The following is a 14,680-nucleotide window of genomic DNA, read 5'->3' as shown; positions in this document are numbered from 1 at the left end:
CAACATCTACATTTATGGTAGGTACAAAACTGTACTGTCTGCTCCCTGTCACCACTGCTGTTTGCATTGTACGTGGAACCATTATCCCAGAAGATTAGGAAATCATGCACTTGGGATAGGAATGGAATGGGGAAGAGGAAAATGTTACATTTGCAAATGATGCTTTATATCTTAGCAAGCCAGAGGATGATATTACAAGGCTGTTGACTACATTGAGACAGTTTACACAGCTGGATACAAGCTAAAGTAAAGTAAGAGAAAGGCACTGCACGAAATTAAAATATTTTGGACTATGGATAACTAAGGAGGCAAAAAAGAGACATGAGGGGAGACAAAGGTTAACATTGTGAGCAAATTATAAAAGATGGAAAACCTTAAAGGTAGACTTGGATCAGAGAATTCAGGTGATAAAAATATTCATTGTCCCTATAATACTGTAAACTCTTCAAGCTTTTATGTGATACAGGCAGAAATTTTGGGGTATGATTGAAGAAGGGTAATGTGTGAGAAGACAAGAACCTAATGTTGGATCGGTAGATGCTTCTCCCAGTTGAAGATGGAGGTTTAGCATTATGTCATTTACAAGATTGTCTTAGAGGCACAACTGAGATTTATGCATTGTATTCAGAACACTAATTATGCGTCAACGTGGAAATGGAAGATGGCTAAACAGAAAGGATATACTCCATTATTGAAGAGGGTAAATATTGTTCAGGGGCACTGGAGAAGGAGATGAGTAAACGCTGTTTGAGATCACTGTATAGCAATATACCAAGCATTATGGAGGGGTATAGTTCCAAATTTAACAATGAGCTATGGGCTATTGCTTTAAATAAACAAAGGTTAGTAACAGATTAGTCTGTGGGAGAAAACTGCTGAGAGAGAGAATAAGTTTGCATTTCTGGAACTTTGAAGTGGAAGAAAGAATGAGTAGATTTTGCAATGAAGTACAAGCTTGAAATGAAGGAATTAATGAAATATAGAGGACTATATATTATGAAAAAGAGAAATAATAATGACACATCAGAACTGATTAGAATTTTAATACAAGTAAGAGCAGTAGGAGTGAGATAAGAGGATAAGTAGATGGTTAAGGCATTATTAAAAGAAACTGGGAAGTCAAGTATAAGCAGATGCAGATTTGGCACAGATTACTAGAGAAAGGGGATTGCAGAAGAGAAGTGGAAAATCATGTTTAGGATATCAAGGGTTCTAACAAAATCGGGGAACTTTAGAATATCTGCATGTAAGTGCTTTTATGATTATTTTTTTATTCCAAATAGACTGCATAAAATGTTTCCCATCATTAGTTAAGTGTGTTGGGGATGCAAGCAAAAATCAAATAAGAGATTTGGAGGCACATCGTCTGGACATGCAGTAAATTAGAAAGATTCAAGGATTTGCCATTCCTGATTTGCGAGATATTAATGTAGGAATGAGAAATGCAGGTAATTTTATTTTCTAATTTTAGTAAAAGCAGTGCAGGAAAAGAAATATCCGTATTAACTATAGGGAAGAAGGGAATAAAATAGAATTAAATAAGCAATGGAAGTCTAATAAGGAGCCCAGTAATGGAGGAAGTTAAGATGGATGGAGGTTGATGAAGTATAGTCCCAGGCACAGCAAAGACAGAAATTTGGGAGAGGGGTGAATCCTGACCGGGGATAAGAGGTAGGGATACAAGCAAACAGAAAATAAGAGGGGGAATATGACTGAGGCCAAAGGGAAGTGGGGTTACAAGAAAGATTGTATAACAATGGAGAACGGCTGTTATAAAATGTGAAAATTGTATTGGAAAACGTCAACTCATGATAATAGGGTTTGCCTGACATGTAATTGAAAAGGTAATGAGAAACTATTTTTGAAGTTTAAGGGAAAAACAGGCCACCTTCGGGGCAGTGCACCATGCATGATGATTGCATAAGAATGGTAAAATATGAATTTTTTTTCCCTCAAAAGAGAGAAAGTAATGGGCAAGGCTCTGTCTATGGCTAAAACAAATTGTGCTCTGTCAACTTTTTAAAATGAGAAGAGGATCACTGCTGTTGCTAAAGGATTGCAGCTTCCTACATTGGCTTCTTGGTGCAGAGGGATACATTCTTGTGAGCAAGAAGATCCAAGATAATCTAATGACTTAGGCACTGGGAGAACTGCAGTTAGGTGACACCCAATTTATCCATATGGAGAGTTAGACTGCCTAACCCACTGGTGGCATCTACTGGATAGGGAGGTACACTTTATGCAGCATATAGGCTGTCAAACCATGTCTGTTGTAGCATCCTTCAAATCTTGATCCATGTGTAGGAATGTGCCTACTCATAGAGAAAAGCAAAGCATGCAGTTATAACAGCTGTTTGGAGTGGGCGGGAGTGGAAACAGTCTATCAGGGTCATGCTATGTCCAGCTCTTTCTGTATTGATGGAACAAAGATGAACTTTCGGATGAGTGACTCTCACTGGTCAACAGGCATGGAGCTAAAACAATATCAGAGCTATCTTTCTCTCTTGATAACAAATACATAGTGAACCGAAGTCCTAAGGAGTCTCAGGCTGGCAGCATGAATTGCATCAAACTTAACCTTCAAGAACCACTTCTCTAAGAAAGATCTCATCTGCAAGAGATCAGGAAAATAAAGAACTTGGAGAATTCTGCCTTAACTGGAAAAAGTTATTTGCTACAGGTATAAAGGTATCCTGTTTGCTGAGTCTGCAGAATATGTATACTTATGTATATGTATACTTCTAGAGTATGACCGTAACTAATTGAGCTGTTATACAGTCCTGTGCATCCACTGATATTCATCTTTCAGCCATTACATTCTGGAAAGCTTTCTTGTTAACTATTACGTCTGACTCAGAGTTGCAGGTTGTAATGTGTAAAAGAGCCTTAACATTATTTCCTAAAGACAGGTTAAGTTTTAAAATTAATCCCTTTTTCATGCTAAAGGTGATTTCTTAGAAATGGATTTAAATTAGTCATAAAAACTTGCATTATTTTATTCCACGCCTTAGAACAAGTGGGAGAAATTATTGCACTTTCTTGATTTGTAAATGTCGCTTTCATCTTCTATAAAAAAATAAAAAAGTTTTAAAGCAATCTGGCCACCTTTGTCTCCTTTGTGCCAGGCAAGTAGGATGGTCCAGTATCAAAGCAGACCTTACTGAACTTGGCTGTCTTGTGTTTTTATGAACGCAATGGACAAACCTTTGTGGGGGCATATAGGTAAGGTCTCATTCCATAAGGGCAGCATCTTTTAACATTGTCTCCAATTACAGCATCTATGAGTCATCCGTGTGCCAACCCACCCATATTTTCTCAAACATTACAGGCTCCGCATTAAAACTGCAGAGCAAGGTTTGCTACTGCTATCTTGCAGGGCAAACTTTGATTACCAGCCCAAAGGTAGCCCACTGATTTTGCTCTAGTAGTTTTCTATGGATAATGAATAGTACCACACCAGTGGCAATGACCCTTGTGATGAACATTGTGTTAGTACACTTGGTGGATGGTTGAATAGAAGAATCACAGCTCCAGTTTAAGCTCCCAGCACCTTGCATTTCCCTGGAGGTAGAAGATGGAAGGAGACCTTGTAGGATCATGTGTCTTTCCATTTGAGTCACTCTGTTTGTCCTTTTGCCATCAGTCTGTTATCTAAAAGGAAGACATCAGTACTAAATCATATCCTTGTGCTAGTAAGCATATTTACAAGCCTCGGGATGCATTCAAGGTCCTTTTTTAGCGGACTTATGACATGAGATGTAAACCACACATTTCCCAAAGAAAACCTCCTAAACAGATGACCCAGAGGCATTATCTGCACTATCCAAGCACAGCTTTTACTGATTTGCCTACCAAAAAAAAAAAGAATTGAGGGTATTATAGATTGCTCACCTTTCACCCTTTTTTTGCTGGACGTCAGACTGATATCCGTAATGGGTGTGTATGTTGAGTGGAATTAGCATCCATTTGAAAGGGCAGACAATTATTTTTGGTTAATTCCCACAAATCATGAATGTTGCAGCAGCAATGGACTTTTTAGCCAGGCATTTTCAATTGCAAGTGTGTGTGCTTGCACAGCTGTTCATTCTTGCTTAAAAAAGCTGAAAATGAGCAAGTCTGTGATGACTAGTTAAAATGTTCTTAGACATACTGCATTGTTTCTCAATAGAAGAATACAGTTTTGAATGTATGATATTTGGAAAATAGTCATGCAGTAGATCTTAATTGTTTGCCAATTTTAAGCATGTGATGTCTTGCGATGTGATTTTTATCAACAGGAGAGTCTTATTTGTACTGCTTCTCCTCATTCTGTTGACCTGAACACCAAGGACATGGATAGCACATTGAGTAGGGCTTCCAGGGCCATTCGGAAGACATCTAAGAAGGTACAAAAATAATTGGTACTTATTCTCTAACAACTTTTAAGGATACTGAACTTTAATTTTTGGCTTGTAAGAAATGATTTTATAATTCTTTTTTTTTTTTTTTTTTTTTCAGTGGTTGTGCTCAACTGTGCTTTTTTTTTTTTCTTCTTTACCATCTGCGCAAGTGTTTTTGCAGTGGCTGAAGGGAAAATTAAGGATTTTTGATGCAGGTCAGAGTCTGAGAAATAATCCTGCAAAGGTGAAAGGCATTGTCAGGTTGATTTTATTTAACGTTTGTTTACTGGGATAGACCCCATTTTCAGCAGAGGCTCTGAAAGATATGCTCCAGATGCATGTCTTTGGAATGTGTAAGGAAACCCAAGCGAATGCAGGGAGGACATGCAAACTCCTCATAGAAGGCAACCCAGCAGAGAATCGAACCGGAGAACCTCTTACTGTGAGGCGGCAACGCTAACTGCTGCACCTGTAAGTTTTTGAACAGTAGTTCATATAACATTAGGAATCCACCTTGTAGTCAACAGCTGTCTGTCATCTATGCCAATTGCATCACCAGTTCTTCCACAGAGGTGCACTTCCCAATGCATAAACTCACTGTGGTGTTTGTTGCATGCTAAGTATACCCATTAGGAGCCTGTTATTTCTTTTCTGCAGTTCCCACAGTTTAGACATCAGTCTTATTTCATGGCATTGAAGTTTCCCATTTATTTTCTAGAAGCAAATCTAAGTTTTATGTGGCAGTCAAATTACCAGCAAAGAACCTACAGTGACATTGTTTGTACTGACTCATTGATGAATATGATCTAACGCAGTGCCGTAAGGGTTGACACAGCAGTCTTGCAACTTGTAAACATGGGTAGGAGAAATGTTTCTGGCCTTCACTATCATGAGGAGTGGCAGTTTGAAAGCTCCTTTTATGAGAGGGTCCCTCATATCCAAGTTCTCATCAGGGACACAATCTCCAGAATTGAGTGTCTTCTCTAGCTCTTCTAAAGATAACTCCATTTTAAAAAGTTCTCTCTCCCCTGCAGTTGCTCAGGTTGCCTTTGACTTCCATAATGGGATACATGTGCGTCTGCCTTCTGCTTCAGACACGAGGCACAGAGAAAGGTGCACTCCCTCTCCTACTTCGGGCTCCCTGTTACCAGTGTGAGATGTGAAATTATAGGTCTTATACGTCTGTGAAAATATATGTTAATTTCAGTTTAAGTAAAAAGTAAACCAGGTTTGAAGTTTCCTGTTAAAATGTTGGTGTTTTTGCATGGGAGGGTCACTCCTTATTCCTTCAGAAATTGATCCTGTGCCCATCTATAGCCCTGCTACTTAAATATACCATTTACAAGATTAATGTACCTCACAGTAGATACAAATCCTGAAGTACTGCATTTTCAGATTTAATATATTTTTTTGCAGTTCCACAAAATGGAATTTTTCAAAAATCATAGTTATGATCCCCAGAATTACAGTTCTGCAAGTACTCTATTACAGGTGGAGATATCTTCCAGCTGCCAGGGCTCAATGCAGGTCACCTTGATCCTGTAGCACTGTGCCTAGTCACCCAGTTGAGAATTGAGGCTAACTGAAGACTCTTCTTCTAAGGTCTTCTCTCAAGCCCCAACATAGGTTCATTTGGTGACTGTTGAATTTCCCAGATAATCTTAAAGTTCTGCTGGCATCTCTTGCTTCTGTGGTACATATATTCTACTCTGTATCTGTTATATGTAGTTCATTGTATGGTAACTACTTCACTTTCTCATCATAACTTCTTTAGGTTAATATCCTGTGTGTTTTCTCAGTTGGCCTTTACAAAGATTTTCTGAATATGCTTTGCAGGAGTTTGTGTGATCTGCTTTACTGTGGACAAATTCATGGAATTTCTTATGCCCATGTACTGTTTGTTTTCTGTGTGAGCATATGTGTTTTGTTTTCCAATATGTTTGATGCATAGACTGTTGGTCAGTCATCTTGTAATTATCATAGCTTCTAGACCATTCTAATTGGCAACTTCATAGAGCAAAACCTGGCTTATTCATATCTTAGTATTTGTAAAGTTAGTGCTTCTGTAACTTTTAACATTTCAAATTTCTTTTTTGGTTGAGGACTACCAAGATTGCTAAATACACTGATTTGACAAATTGATTGAAATTGAGAAAATGAGGCCAGTAAGGGCTATCAATATGGGTGGAATTTAGTTACTAGCTAGTAATCACACTGCCTGGATGCCAGCAAAGAAGAACTTTGGAGAAACTAAGAGAAACTCGGCCACAAAAGAAGAAGAAAATAACTGGGAAGAATCTTGCAGCAGTTCAGGTTTCAGCTTTGGTGCAAGAAATGATTTCCAGTAATTTAGAGGAAAAAATAAATACAATGTACTTAGAGGTGTTTAAAATAAGTGAAACATTGAAGGAATTCTTTATCTAATCTCTGTCCCTGGACTAAAAATAACCTCTACATCAACCATGAAAACAAACAAAACAAATGTTAATGTTCTTTTCAACCCCTAGCAAGCTACCACAACTTCCATGCTTAAAAATAACAGATAACAGTAACAACGGTATTCCCATGGTGCCTTAATACAAATGCCTAGGCCTTGCTCTGGATCCTTCCCTGAACTTCAACATACACAGACAATATAGTTACAAAAGTCCTAGCACAGGACTATACTAGAAAGTAACTTGTATGCCGTCTCCTGCTGCCCACATAGCATTTTGTAAAAATGCACTGCTTCCAGAAATGAAATGTTACCATTTCTAGTTTTCCATTCAGCCTACAAATATGCATAGGTTACAGATAACAGAAAACAAAATAGAAAATATGCAGATTTGTTTTATTCTTGCCATTGTCAGGCTTCAGTATTTCAACTCTCACTGTGATTTATGACCATATCCAATGGCATAGGATTCAAAACTGTACAAACAATTATGTAATTGTGATATGTAAATTTTCTGTACTATTGCCCCTGTCACAGGTCATGACTGAAAATGGTCTGGACCAGCTCTTTTATATTGTTAGCAAACAGCAAATTATCTGCAACACCAAGGCTAGAAGAAGCTTTAACTAGCTATTCACATTAATTGATAAAACTGCAATGCACATGTTGAAATGGAAAAAAAGGCTGGCTGAACATGAATCTTCTCAACTCTTTCAAAACTATTAAGAGTTAGATGACACAGCACACAGAGAAAACCTGAGATTTTCTACTGTACCAAAGAAACGGAATGGAAGAGGTTTCAATAGTAATATGAAAGTGCACCTAAGCAATTGAACTGGTGTTTTGCAGCAGAATTTAAGTGAGAGGCAACATCATGTGTATGCTCCAAATCTTATGACGAAGCACCAAAGTCTGTATTAGTAAAGATGCAACCATGCCAGTAGAAAGAGTTGCTTCTGAAAAAAATTGTTGCAGAAGGGAGAGGTATTAAAAACTGGCAACAGCAGAGTCTTTGTAAAAAATAATTGATTGTACACTAGACAGAAGAAGAATGTATTCATAGATGGTATAGTAGGCTAACAACAACCAGGGCCCTTATAAGCCTATCTTTGCAACCCAAATGTGACCTTCAAAGTTGATTTTATATAGATGATTTACTGACCATCTGTCCATCAGAGACGCAGGAGGGGGTCAATTTCCAATTACCCATCCTTTGGCCCAAGCTGCACTTTAAGGTTTGGGAAAAACTCTGCTCCCTGAGCCTGTTCCAGAGAATGGGAATTGTGAGAGAAGCATGTCTATCTCTCCAATCCCGACAATCATGGAATGTAAAGAAGCAGGTGTAAGTGAGATTCAAGCTGCTATATCTAGCTATCTTTATAATATTTTCCTAGAAGATGAGGTGAATTTTGGGGGGATATAGATCTGGCTAAAGAGGAAACAAATGTGAACTAACAAGTGGTGGACTGTTTTTTATTCTGTGAATCGCAAAGCCTATACAGAGACACTGCCAATGAAACAGTTTCCATTGTTCCAAAGGAAAATGCTTGCATCACAAAAAAGGGGGGAAGGGAGAATGACTAGAAAAATAAGTTCCTTGGACTTGAATCAGTGATTGATGTTAGGAAATGGAGAGGATTATGACGATGACCAGCAATATTGTGAAATGATTAAATAGGAGACTACAAAGCATCAATCATATTAAATATAGGAACAGACATGTAGAATGTGACTTCGCAAGATGTGGCAGAAGAAAGACTGAAATTTTATTGACTGTTAAACTTGAAGTATAAAACATATGCCACACTTTGCCATTGATTAAAAGGACATTGAAGGGATTGAAGAGGTAACAAAGTACATATTTTTTATTCTTATTTGTATAAAATGTCAATATAAATTGAATGTTGTATCATAAAGCATCCTTGCATAGTGTACAGGCAGGTGTATTTTAAATTTGGGAGAAAGGTGTCTCATCAGTGACTGCTGTATATGTTAAAGGATATTAAAGCAAATGAGTACTGTTTTTTTTTTTTAGTTGTAGGGTATCCAAGTTTTACACTACAAAAAAAGCTGGATAGAAGCAAGTTAGATTAATGTAATGCGATACTTGGCTAGTGTGGTGGGGATGATCACATTATATGTAGAACTAAGATAATTTCTCCTGTTTTTATAGATGTGGATATCTAGAGTAATGCCCTTGGTTTAGGCTATATACAATGTGTTTAAGCAAATGGGCTAGAAAAATAAGATACAATGATGAAAGGCATGAGAAATGGTAGTTCTATTTTATTTGCAAACTCATTAACTCTTTTTTCATAAGCAGAGTCTTTCAGTAGGAGGCAATAACTCTGCAGGTACAAGCAATTAATCACGAGAGGGCTGAACAGTGTGTTCTGAATGAAATATACACAATTTGTTCACAAGTCAATCATTGCTTTTCTGTGGAGACCAGAAATATGCAGGTGCAAATAATGTAATCATGAAAGATCTGAACACTGTTTGCTGAGTGAAGTATATAAGGTACATTGTAATTAACAGTTAAAGGTACTTTAGAAAGCAGTTTAGTGAAAAATGAAGTTTGAAACTGAGAAGTGAATAAGTTATACAAGTTGTTGCCTCCCCAACAGCTTTAGTACTTTAATGTATTTAATGTAACAGTTTTTCTGTTTTTATGTAGTTTGTCCACCCTATTGCCTTTTTAAGGACAAGGGTGGACATTCATTTTGACCTTTTTTGTGGTGAATTTGCTCTGCTCATTGAGCAGGTTAATTGACATTAGAGGGAATGTGTGGTGTAGACTCATCCAATCATAAGCAGTTGCTCTGCTGTATTTTCAGCCCCTTACAAGGTGATCTGATACAAACTAGAAAGTGTGTGTTTGTATATGTTTGTGTGTGTGTGTGTATGTATATGTATGTATATATATATATATATGAGTCCTGTTCAATTTTTTTTTTTTGGTCCTTTTCTTTGGGCTTTTATTTTGCTTACCTAGAGTATATGTCTTCCAAGAAGGGAAAATGTCAGTGTGGGAGGCAGATTGCTGATAAGGATCATCACTAACAGTTTTTTTTTTGGGTGGTTCCCATGACTATACCTCTTGTAATATCTGTAAGGCATTCGTGCCTAAGACACTCAGAAAGCCGTTTGTCTTCCCTGGCCATTTATCTTGAAAACCAATGGCTTGAGCAGTTATCCCAGGGTAACATGGCGTCGTCTTTTAACCAGAGATCTTCCCACTAGGGAAGAAGCAGGCTAAGAAGTCTTTGCCAGATTCTTTAACTGTCTAGCCTCCACCTCACATCCCCATAGAAGCGGGTAATAGCTGTGTAGGCTGTTCGGCATCCACATCAGATACCTCTTCCATGACCCCATTGGAGGCTGGCATGGCTCCCTCTTTTCACACGTTCTCTGAGGCTTTGCAGGCATCTGCTCTGTACATTGAGAGTGGAACTGTGGTTGATTTATCTTGGAGGGTCCTAGAGGGATTCTGGAGAGATTGGTCAGGGAGTAGGTTTTGGATTATCTCATTAAATCTCACCAGTGATCGTAACCTCTGGTGTGTGTTAGGACTGATGTCCCTTCCAAGAAACGACCCAATACAAAGCATGTCTCTGTCTATCCTAAGGATTCTCAAAGGGAATGGCAGGAATTTACTCAGTGCTTGTTTTCTACCTTGATGGCCCCCTGAAGCCTCCTCAAGCTTTTCGATGTCTGCTCCGCTATAGACCTCTGTCCCTTCTAAACAGCTTAGGGAACTGGATTCCTTGGATGAGGATTCAGAGTCTGATTGAGGGGTCTTTGTCCTATTCTTCACAGATGCCTTTGCTTTTGGCTTATGCTTCTGATAGTCATCTGTTAGTCTGAGTCGTCTTTTGAAGAATTGTCCTTTGGCACAGTTGCTAGGATGATGGAATACTTTGTGAGATTCTTCTTAAGTATCTGATATTCAGAGGAGTTGATATGAGTTGCTTCAGGTGGATACTCCTAAACCAGCTGCAGTGCCTCCTCTGTCGGCTGCCTTGTTGGACACATTCATTTCTCTTTCCAAGTCTCCCGATTCTCAGCCTCCAGCTCCTAAGAAACTGATAGGCTCTGTATCCTGAGGATTGTCAGGTTTTATGTCCTCCTGCTGGTCTTGCTGCGGTCAGTTTCTTGTGACAAACCTTCAAGCTCTTGCCTTCTTCCAAACTTTTTCCTTCTGGTGAGGATAATATAGCAATGGAAAGGATTGTTAACGTTTGCACTGCTTCTACTTTGGCCTTTAGGGTTGTTAATTACCAAACCCACTTGACCAAGTATGCTCTGGCCTTGATTGCTGTGGCTTGTCAAGTTATTTCTGATCTCCCTGATTCTGAATGCAGATCTTTTGCCTTATCTGTTTTAGGTTCTGCTTCTCAAGTGGCTCGCCACTGTAAGTGCAGCTGTGATGTGCAGATGCTTCTTCCAGGGCTGTGCTTTTTTGTCTGTCATGAGGCATTATTCTTGGTTCCATCTGTAGTCTTTGCCAGAGGACATTAAAGCTAAGTTGTCGGATGCTCCTTTGGATAGTAAACTTCTTTTAGGACTGCTGCTGCTGACCTGTTTAAGTCTCTTCAAGAGACGGGCAAAGACTTGCAGGACCTTAAACACATTTTTATCTCCCCTATCTCTAAGTTCCAGAGGAATTATCCTTTTAGTTTTGCTTTTGTTCTCATGCAACCCTGCCAGGCCTCCAAGCAGCACCCTTCTCTATCTGATAAGCCAGCTTCTCTTTGACATTTTGTCCCCCTATTCTGTTAGACCAAGTTCCTTTGTCCCTTTGGCTGCCAAATTGCCTTCTCATCACCTCAGACTCTTGGATTCTTTATCCGTCAGGGTTACTTTGTGGTATGGAAGTCACTCCTTCCTTTTACAGGGATTGCTCCACCTCCTTTAGAGCAATTTCATTTTCCAGAGGTCCAAAGGTCCTTGGTGAGCCAAGGGAACCATTCAACCTGCCCCCCTTTCTTGAGTGGGAAAGGGTTTTTATTCCAGGATGGTTCATCGTTCCTCAAGAAGAGGGCATTTGGTGACCTATTCTGGATCTCTCCCTGCTCAACACCTTTCTCAAGGTCCTTCTTTTTGGATGCTTAGTCTCAAACCCAGTTTCCCCTTTTACTACCCCAGGTTTTTCTGATGTCCTTGGATCTGAAGGATGCTTACCTTCATATATCTGTTCACACACTTTTCAGGAATTTTTTTTGTTTCAATGTTTCTTCCTTTCATTTTCTGTTCTCTGCTTTGACCTTTGGCCTCTCTACTGCCTCATGGGTTTTCACACATTGCCTAGTTCCTGTGACTGCTTTCTGCAGGCTCCAAGGCATTCAGATTTTTCCTTACCGAGATGACCTGTTGCTTCAGGTGCCTTCTCCCAGCTGCCTGTTAAAGGATCTGGAGTTCACCATCATTCCATTTCAAAGTCTGGGGTTTACTGTCATCTTCCAAAGATCCATCCAGACTTCCTCTCAGGATCATGTGTATTTTAATTAACAGCTTTTTTCAGTCTCCTCTTCCTTTGTGTACCATCCCAGACAGTTTCTTTAGGCCCTGAGATTCATGGCCTCTTCTATTCCAGTACTTCCTCTTGCCAGACTACATATGCAGAAATATCAGTGGATACCTCAAGTGAGTTTGGCTGCAGCATTGCCACCCTCTGGATTTTACTGTACCTCTCCTTCCTCATCTAACAAAGGAATTTGGTGGATTCAACAGTTTTCTTTCAGTCCAGGCCTACCCTTTCAGCCACCAGTCCCTTCTCAAGAACTGTTCATTGATGCCTCAGACATGGGATGGGGGGTGTCATTTGGTAACCTGAAAGTACAGAGTCTCTGTCTTCCCCCACATCAGACGTCGGAACATATCAGCATCAAAGAGGTGAGAGCTCTGATTCTGGTCCTTCAAGCTTTTCACCCCATGTTCTCTCCAGGCCCCTTGACGGTGTACATAGACAACACTACAGTGATGATGTATGCCAACAAGCAGGGAGGGACAAAAAATCCTACCTCCTTTGCAGGATGGCTCTTCAGGCTTTGGATGTGACCCTCAGTTAACTCTTCAAGCAGTATACATTCTAGCACACTCTAGTGGCAGGCTCTCTGAGCAGGTCCAAAACACAGGCTCACGAATGGATGCTTCGCAAAGACTTATTTCTGGACATTGTCCTTTAGTGGAGTATTCTTCGGGTAGATATTTTTGCCTACCCTCTAAACGGGCAGCTCCCTTTCTTGGAAGGAGATGTTTGTGCTTTCCCTCCAGTTCCTCTACTTCCAAGAATCCTGCAAAAGATTCAGCTAGGCTCCCCAAAATCTTGCTAGTGAGTCCCTTTTATCAGAATGACACTGGTTTCCCCTCTTAATGCATCTGGCCAGGGGCAATCACCACAAGTTACCTCACCAGTTGGACCTCCTCACACAGGACAAGGGGTCTTTCATCCATCCTCACTTGTCCACTCTTCAACTGACATTGCGGGTGATGGGGTTTTGATCCCTTTCAGGCACCACTTTTCTGAAGACATGCTAAGGGTTTTACAGGAGGCAAGGAAACTTTCAACCAGAAAGTCTTTTGTCCAAATGGAAAAGGTTTTCTGTCTGGTGCCATGTTTGCAACCAGGACCTTTCTGTGTGTGTGCTTGGGGGGGGGGGGCTTTGGTCCTCTCATTTGTAGGATTTTCTCCAGTCTGGCCTATTCTGTGAAGGCCCATTTGTTAGCCATTTCTGCTAGTCTGCCATTGAATCCTCCTTTGGCTTCTTGTTTTGAGGTCAAACAATTTATTATTGGCTATCCTACATCGTAGGCTTCCAGTGAAACCTATTCCTTCTCCCTGGGACCTTAAAAATGTTTTGGAAACAATGGCTGTGGCTCCTTTTGAGCCTGCAGATCCTACTTCTTTGAAGCATTGTACCTGGAAGACTGTTTTGGTGCTTGCTGTTCTACTCTGAGGGTTTCTGAGCTCAAGGCCCTCATGGCCATTCCAACTTTTGTTTTTTCACAGGGACTGTGGGTATCCTTTTAAACTAATTCTTTTATGTCCAAGGTAGTAAATGAGTTGTCCTTGAATCAGTCAGTATAACTACCTTCCTTTTCCCCTTTTCCTCAGTCTGCTAGTGAGGGTTTCTTGCCTACCTTGAATTTGCAGATACAGCTCCGGTACTATTTAGATAAAACTAAGACCATTCATAAGTCTGACCAGCAAACCATCTCCTCTTGGATATCTAAGGCCATTTCTTTTTGTTCTTCTCAAGGCAAATCTTTTGTCTAGTCCTGTTAGAGCGCTTTCCACTAGGACTGTTGTCTCTTCTGGTGCTTTTTTTCAAGGTGTTGGACACCAATTCCATCCTTGAAGCTGCTACTTAGTCTTCAGTGTATACATTTACTAAGCATTATATAAGTAGAATATGGTTTCTAGGGCCCGAGCAGATTGCTAGAACCATGTGTTTGTTGAGGGCTGATGTTCGTGATTCACTGTTGCAGTCATCACACTTGGGTTATCTGCCGGCAGGTAGCCCTCAGTCAGCCCGAATACCACAGTCTTGGGATTTCTGCATCAGATGCTGTCGCCTCTTTAATGACATCAGGTCGTCAGGGGTGTAAAACATGCCACGCTGGAGCCCGAAGCAGTTCGCAAGTGCCGGTCGGCTGCAACCAGAAATTTTCATTTTTTGAGTTTCAAACCTGATTTCTTCTAAAGCTAAGTACCCCGTTGGGGATCCTTTTTCTTGCTCTAACCGATGTCAAGAAAAGTTAACAATTGTCTTCCCTGTGGAAAGCCAATACCTCTCAGAGATTTTCATTCTTACTGCGTCACCTGTTTAAGCCCAGACCACAACGTCCTTCACTGTCTGTTTTG

The 14,680-nt window shown here is 40.0% G+C and overlaps 1 protein-coding gene across 1 annotated transcript in view; it reads left to right on the top strand.

Moving 5' to 3' along the window:
* ECT2 (epithelial cell transforming 2) overlaps positions 1-14,680 on the top strand; it is a 1,537,379-nt gene that overhangs the window by 1,461,564 nt on the left and 61,135 nt on the right. The window contains exon 21 of the mRNA XM_044070772.1: positions 4,278-4,385. Within this exon, the coding sequence (XP_043926707.1) occupies positions 4,278-4,385 (108 nt within the window). The remainder of the gene's footprint in view (positions 1-4,277; positions 4,386-14,680) is intronic.

This window comes from Protopterus annectens, chromosome 4.part1 (genome assembly GCF_019279795.1).
Source record: "Protopterus annectens isolate FY-2018-M chromosome 4.part1, PAN1.0, whole genome shotgun sequence".
Classification (NCBI taxonomy): Eukaryota; Metazoa; Chordata; order Ceratodontiformes; family Protopteridae; genus Protopterus; species Protopterus annectens.
Note: the sequence above shows the minus strand (reverse complement) of the source record. Positions and strands in the feature narration are given on the sequence as shown.